The 13,856-nt window shown below is 33.6% G+C and overlaps 1 protein-coding gene across 1 annotated transcript in view; it reads left to right on the forward strand.

Moving 5' to 3' along the window:
* The first annotated feature begins 1,490 nt into the window (after positions 1–1,490).
* Positions 1,491–13,856, forward strand: part of LOC136041744 (uncharacterized) — a 44,578-nt gene continuing 32,212 nt past the window's right edge. The window contains exons 1-2 of the mRNA XM_065726497.1: positions 1,491–1,604; positions 6,178–6,334. Coding sequence (XP_065582569.1) covers positions 6,180–6,334 — 155 coding nt within the window. The 5' untranslated portion in view covers positions 1,491–1,604; positions 6,178–6,179. The remainder of the gene's footprint in view (positions 1,605–6,177; positions 6,335–13,856) is intronic.

Consider the following 13,856-nt stretch of genomic DNA (forward strand, 5'->3'; position numbering starts at 1 on the left):
AGAATACATATATAGAAACTTTCCGCGTGCCGAATGCCGGGACTTGGCAGTGAAGCAACCGGGCTCCCCCGGTTATCTATATATATATATATAAGGAAAAAATCCCTTAGATAGGGTTTTAAAAACCTGTCTAAGGGTTTTGCGCTTTGAAATATGTGCATTTGCATTTTCTAATTTGCATTTGTGTATTTGTACTTTAAAATTGTGGATTTGGTAAATCGCTATGGCTCTTATAATCTTTGGTGCTTTTTTTTGGTTTATATATATATATATATATATATATATATATATATATATATATATATATATATATATATATATATATATATATTTATATTATAGTTTTAGTTTTATTTGTGTTTTAGTTTTATTTGTGTGAATATTTTGTGTTTGTGTGGTTTTGAGAGAATTATAAAAAACACCAAAGATTATAAAAGCCATACCGGTTTACCCAATGCAAAATTTTAAAGTGCAAATGCAAATTAGAAAATGCAAATGCACATATTTTAAAGCGCAAAACCCTTAGACACTATTTTTAAAACCCTATCTAAGGGATTTTTTCAGTCTTTGGCAAGTCTCATAAACCACTATTTGGAGTTTTTGATATTCGGACAAAATATGATATCTTTCAGTTCTTTTTTTTATCCAGTTTTCTTTTTCAATTCTATGTTAATTAACTGGTGGTTATTCAGCTTCTATGTGGGTATTTTCTATTCCATTCAGATTACATTATTCAGTTCGTATTTAGATATCACATTGACACATTGGCTTCTTTTATTTCTCCTAATGTAATCATCGTACATGGCCTGCGTTTGCTCTGAATAATCCAAAAATTCCTGGAAATATATAAGATTTTAAAAGCCGTGGAAATGAAACAAATTTACTGTTGAGGGTATTGTAAAAAAGAAACAAGAAAAATAAATTTACCGTTACAATTGGGGGGGGGACAAGCTGCAGCATATAAACATGCTTTTATAGACGTATTACTAATGAAAGGTAACAAATTGCCAAAGATTACAAAACAAAACAAGTTATGTCGACTCTGGCTGAGCTTACAGAATTATGCCACTGACCCTGGTCCTAAACTAAACAACCGGCCATGTGAGGAATCGTTCCCCTGCCTCCCAGACAAAGGATTCCCAACCCAGCGTGCCAACCCCTTAGCCAGGACGGCTAAATTGTAAAGACTAATTCCAAGTGAACAAATAATCATCAAAAAGGAAAACTGCCATATTTATTAATCAACAAATACTTTTAATAATATTCTTCTGTGTTACCATTAGTATCCCCCTTTAATTGGTGAAAGATTATCCAATCCATCAACCCACTACATGACGAATTGGCGTTTATAATGAGCTACAAAAATAACAGAACTAATTTTCTGTTACACGATACAAGATGGAAATGTCCAAGAGAATGTCTTTCATATTCGTAGACAGCGATCTCTCATTGGTGGAAACATTCTTAAGATGATGGGTAGCTGCGCCGAAGGTGAATGTAGGTCGACTTGAGGAATAAAAACGGACCTGAGACCTTATTTGTCTTGCAGTACCTACTAAGAATTCTTGGTTTTCAAAAGGATTGAGTAAGCATAAGCTATTGAAGTAAGTTTAAAAAATCATTTTTATATCGATGCTGGGTGGAACAGAATTTTTCATAGCTCCTTTTTTATACAATAAATTTTTTGTAAGAATAAATCTAAGTGACAAGGGGCTAAGTACTGCTTTTCATAGCAAAATTATCAAAGCCTAGTTGGAACACTAACGTTTCCAACCCTCCACCAACTTGTTTACACATTGTAACGCCTTTTGTTCCATCTTGTGCTGCAGACTTCGGCCACGGTAGGACATTTCCTCTCACACATGGCACACACTTCACGTTGCAAACAAATACAAAGTAGAAACAATAGGGAAAATCTTTTCAAGACAGTAGAAATCAACTCAGTGGATATTTTTGCCCTATGTCCAAGGGCCGTCTTCAACACAATACGAGAATCAAATATATGTATATATATATATATATATATATATATATATATATATATAAACTTACATTATAAGAATTAAAACTAATGATGTTTTTAATGACGTATTATATATATATATATATATATATATATATATATATATATATATATATATATATATATGTATTTGTTTTTCTTTCTCTTATTGTGCTGAAGACAGCCATTGGACATAGGGCCGAAATAACCACTGAATTGATTTCCACTCTCTAAAAGATTTTTCCTATTGTCTCCACTTTGTGTATTTTTGTTATGGAAAGACGGTGTGGGCTTTGTTGCTATTTACTTCAAGTCTCACTTGGCAATTTTCTGGAACGCCTAGTTTGTGGCACCTGCTGTACACAAAATGGGTAACCGCTAGCTTGGAGCGTAGAAAATGCAAACCAGTGGCTAATTATAGACTTCTATGGCAGAGACATAAATACAGTGGTGTTAATTCCCGAAAGTCCAGAGGGTGGGCAAGGATTTGTTTCGATTTTTTATTGACGATACAAAAATTAGGTGTTTTGAAAATCTTGGAGGGGGTGTAGGCTATTTATTTTTAGTAGTTTTTAAATGAAAATGCTAAAAAGGTTTCTTTTCAAAATCTACGTGCAATTTACCCCCCTCTCAATTTTTGTCTTGTTTTTTTCTTTTTTTGTGTGTTTACTCCACAGTTTAATGTACTTTGTGGGTTATAAATAAATTATTATTATTATTATTATTATTACCTGAATAAATAGATATTTTTACAAAACTTTGTAGAGATGTCCAAAAGTTAAGTTAAAATTAAAGTAAGTTACTAAACCACGTATCAGGTGCGGGGAGAGAAATTTAAAAAAATAAAGGGAGCTATGGCTTGAAATTATTGGTTTACCGTCTCTAAACAGGAATTTCGTGCAATTGAGGAAAGCACTACTGAAATGTCCCCTTCGAAAGTATTCACTGAATCGGAATTCAGTCAAAATATTTGATATTTACCTTTCGGTCAAGCCTTAACATTTTGCGCTTCTTTTTTTCTTAAATTCCTCAAAACAAAATAGATGTAACAGCAATAGTAGTAACAGTGTAACAATGATTTGCATTAATAATAGATTGAACATATGAAAAATATCAAATATACGATAAAAACATAAAGTTTTCATATCAAAGATATGAAAAATGTCAAAAACCGCAAAAGAACAGAATTGGTATTTGGAAGGACGGTAGAGTAAAAAGGCGAGCACAAACTATATTTAAAAAGGAAAAAATCAGTCAATCAAAAACTAATTATTATACAAAACAATGATGCATAAATCAGAACGTTGAAAACAGTGAAAAAAATGTTAACACCACATAAATTTTATATGCCTAAAATGAAGTGTTTTTTTTTTATTATGGAATGAGAAATGTAATCGTAAATTTTCAGGTTTGTCATTGCAGGGAATAAATGGATCATTAAAAATTCAAATTGACTGTGTTCGGTGTTTTTTCTTCCTTGGAAGTTTAGCGTCAGACCCGTTGATTGACTATTAAGTTTTTCTGCTGATTAAGGCACATCAGAAAACAAAGATTAATATTATAAAAAAAAGGCTACGTGAATTTCCTTAGTTATAAGAGCAGGGGCATAGACAAGATTTCTTTTTTCTAACTAGGGCACAAATTTGAAAGAAAGCTCCAAGAGCTGGATAGTTATATAAATGGAGACGTATGCAAGAGGACTTCGATCCCGAGGCCATCGAAGTCTTAGTTTTTTTTTTCAAAATGTGCTATGGACACTTATTAATCAATTAATGTTTTATGACTGGACCTTTCTAAGAAATATGCTCCGAACGTGCTTGTATACGATATATAGAAAATTATTGGGAAGTTCGTAAAAATCCCTCAGCTTCGGAAAAGAGAGGTGAGATACCCCCCTCTCATGCGTAAGTTTCTGATTAAGTGATGAATGTTTTACCATACCTGACCAATGAAATCAGTGTAGTGAGTACTACTACAAAATCAATCCCTAGTCGAGACCGGGAAGTAGCTGTATCGAAAGCAGTTGGCTTGAAAATAATTCAAACATGATGATGTCCCCGAGATGGACAAGGATATAGCTATTAAAAAACCCCCAGGGAAGGAAGAGATAAGGAGAAAACTGGGCACCCCAGAAGGGACTCCGTAAGATATTTGTTTTTTTAAGTAAGTTTCCTCAAATCAAGTTTGACGAAGTATATTTGACTTGGATCGAATTACCTTGGGGGGGGGGGGTTTCAACTCATACCTCCACTTTCCAAAATTAGATGGATCTCCTCAGAACAAAATTTATGGAATATTCCAAGCCTAAATATGTTTTCATACATGTTTCAAATATGTTTTCATATGCTATTTGAACTGCTCTAAAAAAAAAAGAGTTTAAAGTCAGACTTAACAACTAGAACTCAAAATAAAGGATATCCATCTTTTTTTTCAACTAAAAATATATGAGATAGTTTCAGCCCCCAATAATTATTTCCAGGGGTAAGGGCAAGGATATAAAATTTCTTAGAAAAGGGGTACATTTGATAAATAGAGAGTTTTTGCCTGTAAAGTGTGATATTACCCTGGATGAGAAGAAGAAGGGTAATATGTCTAAAACAACATTTTTAGGATTTGCTGTTAAATTTGAAGCAATATCAGATTACCTTTTTAGTGTCTGTTTGCTTTAAGTAATTTTACTAATTTTTACTTAAACTATAAGCCCGGAATTATTATGAATAAGGTATTGCCGGCCATTTAAAGCAGCAGAAAATCATCCTTTTACCGCGCAAATCTTTAAAATGAAAGAGCTTGCCGCTACGTGGGAAGCGTCAGATGATTTGCCCTCAACCACGTTTGTCCTCCCGGCCAGAAAATCAGGAGATCAGTACCTGTGCTACGCAGGCCATTGGTCAGTATGTGCAAATAAAGCTTACACGCTGGAAGAATTCTTCACTGACCCTAAGATAACTGTATACATAACTGTCAAAAAGGGAACAGAACCCACAAAAAGCTGGCCATTAAACATTTACGAGCATGGAAATTCACTGGAGGGGGGATTCTCAGCTTTGTTTGATGCACTACTTACCATTCATTTTATTATTTTATTCAAAGTCAGGGGTGTAATTTGCTGTGGGGCAGGATGAGATTGGTACAACTTCCCCCTCAGACTCATTTTTGCCACGTGGCGGGAATTTAGGGTTTTCAAAAATCTTGTCAAAACTAAGATTGGCCTACATACTTCAAGGTTCCACAAAAACAGATAAGTTTCCTTTAGTATACTTTTGCCTTTCTGGTACTATATGGCTAAGTTTTCATTTTTCACTGTCATTTTCACTTGACTTAGGGAATTCAGCTCAAAATACCCCCCCCCCCTAGAAATTACGCTTCTGTTCAAAGCAACAAAAAGGCTAAGAATACAATTTAAATGGTTTGTTTTAGGGATTTTTTGTGGTCGTTGGTTTATCGGACAAGTGTATGCTTTTAATGCCCGTGACATGTTGCATTTTGTTGTTGTATCTGTTTGTTAACATAGGTTTTTTTTTTAATTGAGTTTTTTTAAATGTTAACATTAATTTTTAATCAATAATATCTGTAGTAGTTCTAACCAACATCTTGCTAAACAATTGGTGGACAGTCAGAATCTTGCATTTGATTTTTCTGAACCATCTTAATTTTTGGCAAACGAAACTTTACTTTTCTTTAAACAGCTTCGGTAAATCGAAGTTTGTTATAGAAGTCCTGTCCAGCCCGTTACTATTTTATTGGGGTTTGAGGCTCTTTTTTGAAATGCTGTAAAAAATGTTTTGTCTCCTGGACCCAGTTAGGATTACTCAAATCTGAAAAACGCGATTTTAAAGTCTTTTTTGGTGTATTTTTCAGTGTTGCCAAGTTGAACAGTAAAAATGAATAACCAAAACTAATTAATTGAATTTGACAAAGCTAGTCATCCATAAAAAACTCAAAATTTAATATGTTTTAGCCAATTGTTCGCTGAATTTTTACTCGTGATCCTATTTATTCATAATTGGCTCATTATCACCAAACTGATTTACTGTATGTTGAATTCCTTTTAATCAAAAATTTATTCGTGATTTTTACTCATTTCTTAAGGTATACATGGTCGTGCACGCTCAGACAAACAGATTTCATGTTCATTGTCCTAGGTATTTTAATTAACTGTAGTGTATTTTTAGGTATGTCTGTATCCATCAACAAAGGCCTATTGGTTCTCGTCCTTGCAGTTTTTTGCATGTGTTTCTTCGTACAAACAGCAGTTTCTGATGAAGATCCTGCTTTGACAAAATATTTGCACGAGTTGGACAGGATTTTTGGCTCCAATGCTAGACCAAGGTAAGAAATCCACAATTATTAAACAGTCTATTTTTAATTATAGAGTTTCTTAAAAATTATACTTACAAGAGAATATTTATGTGTTATAATATTTATGTACAAAACACTCTAATTAAAAAAAAATTAATTAGATCGGCAATAGAATCGTTAAAAAGTAATGATAGCGGAAACTGTTGAACGTGAATTTGAGACTCAACATGCCCAAAGAAGAATTAGGTAAGCGCAAATTGTTTTAAAGGGGCATATATTTGACAAAAATAAAAAAAAAGTTGAAAGAAGAAATTTTATATGAAAATATAGGAATAGCCTAAACCTTGGGAATGAAGAAATGGTGATACTTTTGAGCCTCTGTTCCTTACAATCTCGACCTTTTCACAACGGTTCATTCCTAATTCTTATATTTCCTTTTTAAGTTTTTCTTTTTTAAATTTTGCCTTTGGAGCTGATTGAGTTTTTTTTTTTCAATATTTGCTTTCTGTTTTCCACTAAATATCGTTCGAAAAGTTTAGATGCTAAATTAGATGATAGTGGAAATTGACGAACTTAAATTTGGGACTCTAAATGCCCAAAGACGAAGTAGGTAAGCGCAAATCGTCTTAAAGGGGCATATAATTGACAAAAATAAAGAAAAAAGTTAGAAACAAGAAATTTCATATGAAAATATAAGAATAGCCTAAACCATGGGACTGAAGAAATGGTGAAATGGTGAACCTCTGTTCTTTACAATCTCGACGTTTTCACAATTGTTCATTCTAATTCTTATATTTCCTTTTTAAATTTTCCTTTTTTAACTTTGACTTAGAGACTGATTCAGTTTTTTTTCTTCAAAATTTCATTCCTGGTTTCCACTAAATATTGTTCTAAAAGTTTAGATGCTAAATTTCTGATTTTTTAAAGATTTTTTTTGTAAAGCCTTACAGAAAATTACAAGAGAATGTGGATTCTACGAGGGAGAATCATGTTTTTGAGTTCACCACTGTCATAACAATTTAAGATATTATCAGATACCTGACCTTTTTTAACCTCCACCCCCTTTTCAACCCCTTTTAAGTGCCGTTTATAAACTTTTTTTTTTGGAAATATTTCAAGTTAAGATTTGCAAATTTTGAATATTCTTTGCAAATTTCTGTTTGGCACGAAACATGTGAAGAAGCTGCAAGACAATTAAGTAAAGGAGTATGTTAGAAATTTTAGGAGGAATTTGGTGTGAAGAACAGAAGACAAGAAGAGAAAAAAAATTCATTTTTTGTAAAGCTCATTAGCATACTCAAAGGTGAATATGTAAATTAACCATAATCCTAGCTATTAAATTGTGATTTTGATGAGCCAGAAAGTAGGGCTTTCACTTTTTGAGATTAAGCCACCATGACCACCAATTACACTGCATAAATAAAAATTTTCTCATAATACCCTATATTTTGCGTTGACCTCTCACTATATTAACGTACCATGGACATTTATATCAAAACTTCTTTTGCCCCCTGGATCTATCTTACGTCTATTGGGTCCATTGGGCCTGTTTTAGGTCTATATAAAAATCATAGTTATGCCCCCTGGAAACCGTTATTTTTCTAGATTCTTCTTCTGGTTATTCAAACAGTTCGTGGTAACGAACTGCAAGTAAGGAGCGGCCCGGCTCAATAGTAACCAAGACTCTACTAAAAGAAAAAAATTATATCAATAGATTTATCAAAAAAATTACATATATATGCTGATTGCAAATATATAAGTTTCATTAAGTTTAGTCTTACCTATCCAAGGTTACTAGCCTAAGAAAATTTGCCTGATTTTCAAAAAAAGGTGAAAACACCCCTTAAAAGCTACAGAACCTTATGAAAATCACACCATAAGATTCAGTGTATTAAAGGACCCTACTGTATAGGTTTCAAGCTCATATCTGCAAAAATGTGGAATTTTGTATTTTTCGCCATAAGAATGATCACGGGTGCGTTTTTATTTGTTTGATTGCCTTTTTTTGTTTGCCTGTTTTTCCCAGGGGTGATCGTATCGACCCAGTGCTACTAAAATGTTGGGAGAGGGCTCATAGAACAGAAATTATAAGTTTCAGTGCCCTTTTTAAGTGACCAATAAAATTAGAAGACAACTAGACCTCTCCCACGGCCCTTTTTTCTCAAAATCGCCCGATCAAAATTTTGAGATAGCCATTTTGTTCAGCACAGTTGAAAGACCGAATTAATATACCTTTGGAGATTTCATGGCCCCCCAGAGCCCTGGGAAAAGGTCTTTAAGTTACAAAATTTGTTCAATGTTTACGTATAATTTCTATTGGGAAGTAATTTTTCGTGTGAAGGGGGCGAATTTTCTACAGGTTGGGTTTTCCACAGAGACAATTTGCCATGGGGAGGGAACTTTTCAGTGAATGATTTTTTCAGGAGACATTTGACACTAGTGAAATTTTCCAGAATTCCTATACGAGATTCTGCGTATGTCTTGCTTTGTCTTTGTCGATTCAATTTTACGCGTGGAGATGTTAAGTGTAAATGTCCGGGGTAAATTTTCACCAGGATTGGATTGTCTAGAGCAGTGGTTCTCAAAATTATTTAGATATTTTACCCCTTTTTACCCACAAAACCTTTTAGGTACCCCTCCTAAGTTACCAGTACAAAGTATGCTATAGCTAAAATATAAATAAAATTGCCAGTCCTAGAGTTAAAGGGTTGTTTTATTTTTTGTTGGCTGGCCGTGTACCCACTAAAATATTTGCGTACCCCAAGGGGTACGCGTACCACAATTTGAGAACCACTGGTCTAGAGAATAAATCGGTCAGGAGGAGGGATTTTTCCGTCGAAGTGTAGCCAGATTTCCTGAAATTATTTAAAAAATGATCAGAAATGAAATAAAAAAAAGTTTTTTCAACTGAAACTAAGAAGCAACATTAATACTTAAGACAAACAGAAATTATTACGCATATGAGGTGGGTTGCTCATCCTCAACACCTCGCTCTTTACACTAAAGTTTGAATTATGTCCCAATTCTTTAAGATCAACTCCAGAAGCACTATGCTCTTTTAATTAGAACAATAAGAAGTTTTTTTTTATACTAAAAACTGTAGCGTAATGAGGGAGGTGTTAAGGAGGAGCAAACCCTCTCATATACGTAATAAATCCTGTTTGTTTTAATTTTTAATGCTGCTCCTTACTTTCAGTTGAAAAAAATTGTTTTTTCATTTAATAATTTTAAGACTCTAAAGTTTTTAGGGTAGTGTCAGACCTTCCTCACTGTTACCCGGTTGAACTATCTAAATAAAAAGCTAAACTACTTAGACCAGTCTTTTAGTCTGTAAAGTTCAATCATTAACAATCTGTTGATTTGAAAATATGGCTATACTGTCAAAGCAAAGCTCCAGCTTCTTAAGCTATTTGATGCCATATGTTTTTAGCTTATATGTTGACCAAAAATTCTGTAACTGCACATGGAGGCTTTATTCATCAAAAATAGAATTCCCGATTTCCTCCCAATTTTTAAGATATATAAATGTTGGTTTCGACTTGGCCAATTCCAACAATCATGCGTCGTTTCACTGTTCTTGGTACATAATGCTTTTTTTTAGAGAGAGAAAGGTGTGTTTATTAATATGAATAAACAAAACAAAACTAGCAAAGGGCTCGAAGCAATGCTTTGACATTGTAATCATTTTCTGGGAGATTTCGCCGGAAAATTCTGAAGAAGTTTCCTTTCAGTCTGGCGAACCAGAGGAAATCACGTATCAATGTCGCTTGGTGTTGACAGGATGTTTGATTTCTGCCTGAGCCTTGTAAATTTATTTAGGGTAAAAAAATTAGACAACATGGAAAATTTGTTTTATTCAGGAAAATATGACGCTTTTCTGCCAACAGACTTTCTTTAATCGTAAGAATCACTCCGAGGCATTCATAAAGACATGAATTGGTCGACTTGAGTAGAACTCGTCGCTTGAGTGATTTGGGAAGTCGGCGTTAATTAGGACGTTCACGACGTGTCCGTTAACGGTACTTGAACACAACACAGTTTTGTTCAACCATTCATATGTCTCTAGTGTAGTCTCTTTCTCTTAGAAAGCATAAATAACGTCAGTGCTCAAGGAAATTCAATAAATTTTTATTCGTGTTTCTTTTCTTTGCCCTAGAATTTTGAATTCATCTCCAATATATTCGCAACGGTTGCTGCAACTTAGTAAAGAATAAATCACGGCACATAGTAGCCGAAACTAAAAATTGTGTGCCTTACACATTTACCAAGTGATAAATATTTTATATTTAATACTGTTCGAAAATAAAAATTTTCTTTCAGATTCAACGGAACAATAACTTGCAAATGCATTATGAAACATTTGAGAATTTCGAGAAGGAGTCTAAGACCCCTTAAATTAATCTTGAAATGAAATAAAAAACTTTAAAGCTGAAGGTTTAAAGTTTCTTAACTGGAACAAAAAGGGAAATCACGTTTGTGCATGAGTAGTTCTTTTCACTATGCACTGTTCTTTTCTATATGCCTCTCGCTTGAATCAGATTTACTTAAATAACTTTCCTTGAATACCAAACTTTGAAAATCATGATTCTAAAATTATCTTTTGATATCCAAGAACCACATAAATATATTAATGGATGTACTTTCTCGAGGATAATTACTATTTAGGGACGATTGAAGCTTTTCTTTATCCGGATTGCTTAAATAAATTGGATTAAAAATTTTTAAAAACAACAAAGGTGAAGGGGGAGCAATCGCAGCCTCCCTCTTTTTCTTTATTCCCCAGTAAGGAATTTCTTATTCTTTCTTCCCCTGGAGTGTCAGTAAGAGACTTCGGCACACTTCACTCAAACTATTAGGGCGTTTTCAGCACTTTACCCTTGACGACACTAGCGCTACTAGCGGATTAGTCTGGATTTGTGTTTGACGCCTTGTTTTCTTTTGTCCTAAAATTAATTCTTTTAACAAAACATTTTCTCATTAATGACTCAACTGTACAGAGTCCGAAACGCAACTAACTATAAAGATCCAATTCATTTCATTTCAATTTTCGAGGCAAGACTGGGAAACAAGCTTTTCAGCACCTAATTGTATTACACGATGATTTGCATTACCTGGATACGACGCACCGAATGAATCACAATAATTGCCCCATCCATTGCCTCATTATCATCAGCAATTATAAAATCCACAGAATAGAACCTTTCGGCTATTGACAATCAATATAAAAGCAAATATATTTTCAAACTGTTCGAGTTAACAAACTGTAAGTAAGGAGCATCTCCGCCCAATAGTAACCAAAATTCTACAAAACGGAATTTTGGTAACAATGTATATATATATATATATATATATATATATATATATATATATATATATATATATATATATATATATATATATATATATATATATATATATATATATATATATATATATATATATGTATATTGTCTCTTTATGCTGTTTCTTAATGTATAAAATTCAATAAGTTTAATGTTACCTATCAAAAGCTAAGAGCCAGAGAAAATTTACCTGAGTTTTGAATCTGGTAAACACTTGAGGATTCTTAATGAGAATCAAACCATTAGATCCAGTGTATCAGAGAGCCCTGCTGTATAGATTTCAAGCTTCTGTAAAAATGTGGAATTTCGTATTTTTGCCAGAAGAATGATCACGGATGCGTGTTTGGGTAATTTTTTTTTTGTTTCCTGGAAGATCAGGAGAGGGCTCATTCAAACAGAAATCAAAAGCTCTAGTGCCCTTTTTATGTTACCAAAAATATTGAACAGCAACAAGACCCCTACCGCGTCCTTCTTTTCCAAATTGTCTAATCAAAATTTTCAGATAGCCATTTTGTCCAGCATAGTTAAAAGGTCCTATAATAATGCTTTTGGGAATGGCCTGACCCCCACATATCCCGGGGACAGGACTGTAAGTTATGAGCTTTGCCCATTTTTTACATATAGCATTTATTATTGCGAAGTAAAGAGACATTTTTAAAGAAGGGGGGAATTTTCTGCGGGGGAAGTATTTTTCACGGGAAGATTTTGCCATGAGGAAGGAAGTTCCCGGGGCTGAACCTTCCAGGGAAAATATTATTCGGATAAAATTCGCATGAATTCCTATACAAAATTCTTTTTACTTGTCTTACTTTCTATTTGGCAACTTGACTTTACATATAGAGATTTCCCTCAATTGTCTGAGGGAAGTTTTCAGGGGGTTGGAATTTTCTGAGGGACTTTTCCGTTGGTGGCAGTTTTCTGCGGGAGAAATTTTCCAGGGGGAATTTTCCATATGAGAAACTTTGAAACTTTCCGTCGCGGGGGAGGGGGGGGTCTCTTGGAAAAATGTACGTGGTTCTGGTTGAATTTCTACCATGATTTTAAAAACAGCAAAAAAAGAAAAACCTTAAATTTAAATAGGAAATTTCCGAAGGGAATTTTCAGTGATGATTTAATTCTCTGAGGGAATTTTCTCTATGGAGGATTTTTTCGTGGGAGAATATTATGTAGATGGGGAGCCGATTTATCGGCATTATTTAAAAAAATATTAGAACAATCTAAAGAGGGAGGTTTTGAGTAGTTTGAGATGGAGAAGCAGCGTGCGCAGCTGTGTTGGCCTCAGATAGCTTGGTGCTGTGGTGAGTTGTCAGTAGTAGTAGTAGTTTTCTTTATTTCCTAAGCTCAATAGTTTCAGGAATGAAAGAATTGTGAAAACTTCGCAAAACGCATAACTGAGACCTTATTACTAATACAGTTTGTGTCAGTTATGATATGTTTAACAAAACTGGCCTAATTGATGTTAATAATTGACATTTATTTGCATAGTTAATTACGACAACATGGACAAATTTCAAACAGTTTTCTTCGCCAGTTTTTATATGCTGTTCTTTTAAGCCCTCTTCAATTCCATTGGATTTTCGCATCTGGCACTTTTTGGCATCTGGCACTTTTTCTCGTTAAGACACAGCTTAGTGCAAAAACACCCCATTTAATTAGCACTTTCATCACCAAAGGTGCTTTCAAGTGGCAGATTGTTAGAAAAGGTTCAAAGAATATTGCGAAAAGAAAAATTTTATAAACGTGGCAATCATATTTCCTAATATACAAATTTATTCCTTTGGAAAGCTATATTAAGTATCATTAGAAATAAAGCTATATTGGAATGATTAGAATTTATTCTAGATTGCAACTGGAACTAACAATTAAAACCCATACAAAATAAGAAAATATTTATAATTGGCTGATTAGAAAGTATCTTAGTACTAGAGAGCTTAGAAAGTATTCCACAGCCACCGTTTTTGATACGAAGGATGTATAGATAGTTTATTTATTTACTTGTTTATTTGTTCCAATAAAACAATAAAAAGAAATTTACAACAAATATAATGCAATATTAAGGATCAGCCAAAACGATTAATATCAAATGCCCCCCGCAAGGCCCTTTGGCTGGGAACGTAGGAAGAAAGAAAAAAATACAGACGAAAACATTGATAAAAACTTTTAAAATCTAATGACTCCGTGAAAGGCTATATGGCCGGAACTATGGGGAA

This window comes from Artemia franciscana, unplaced genomic scaffold, assembly GCF_032884065.1.
Source record: "Artemia franciscana unplaced genomic scaffold, ASM3288406v1 PGA_scaffold_36, whole genome shotgun sequence".
NCBI lineage: Eukaryota > Metazoa > Arthropoda > Branchiopoda > Anostraca > Artemiidae > Artemia > Artemia franciscana.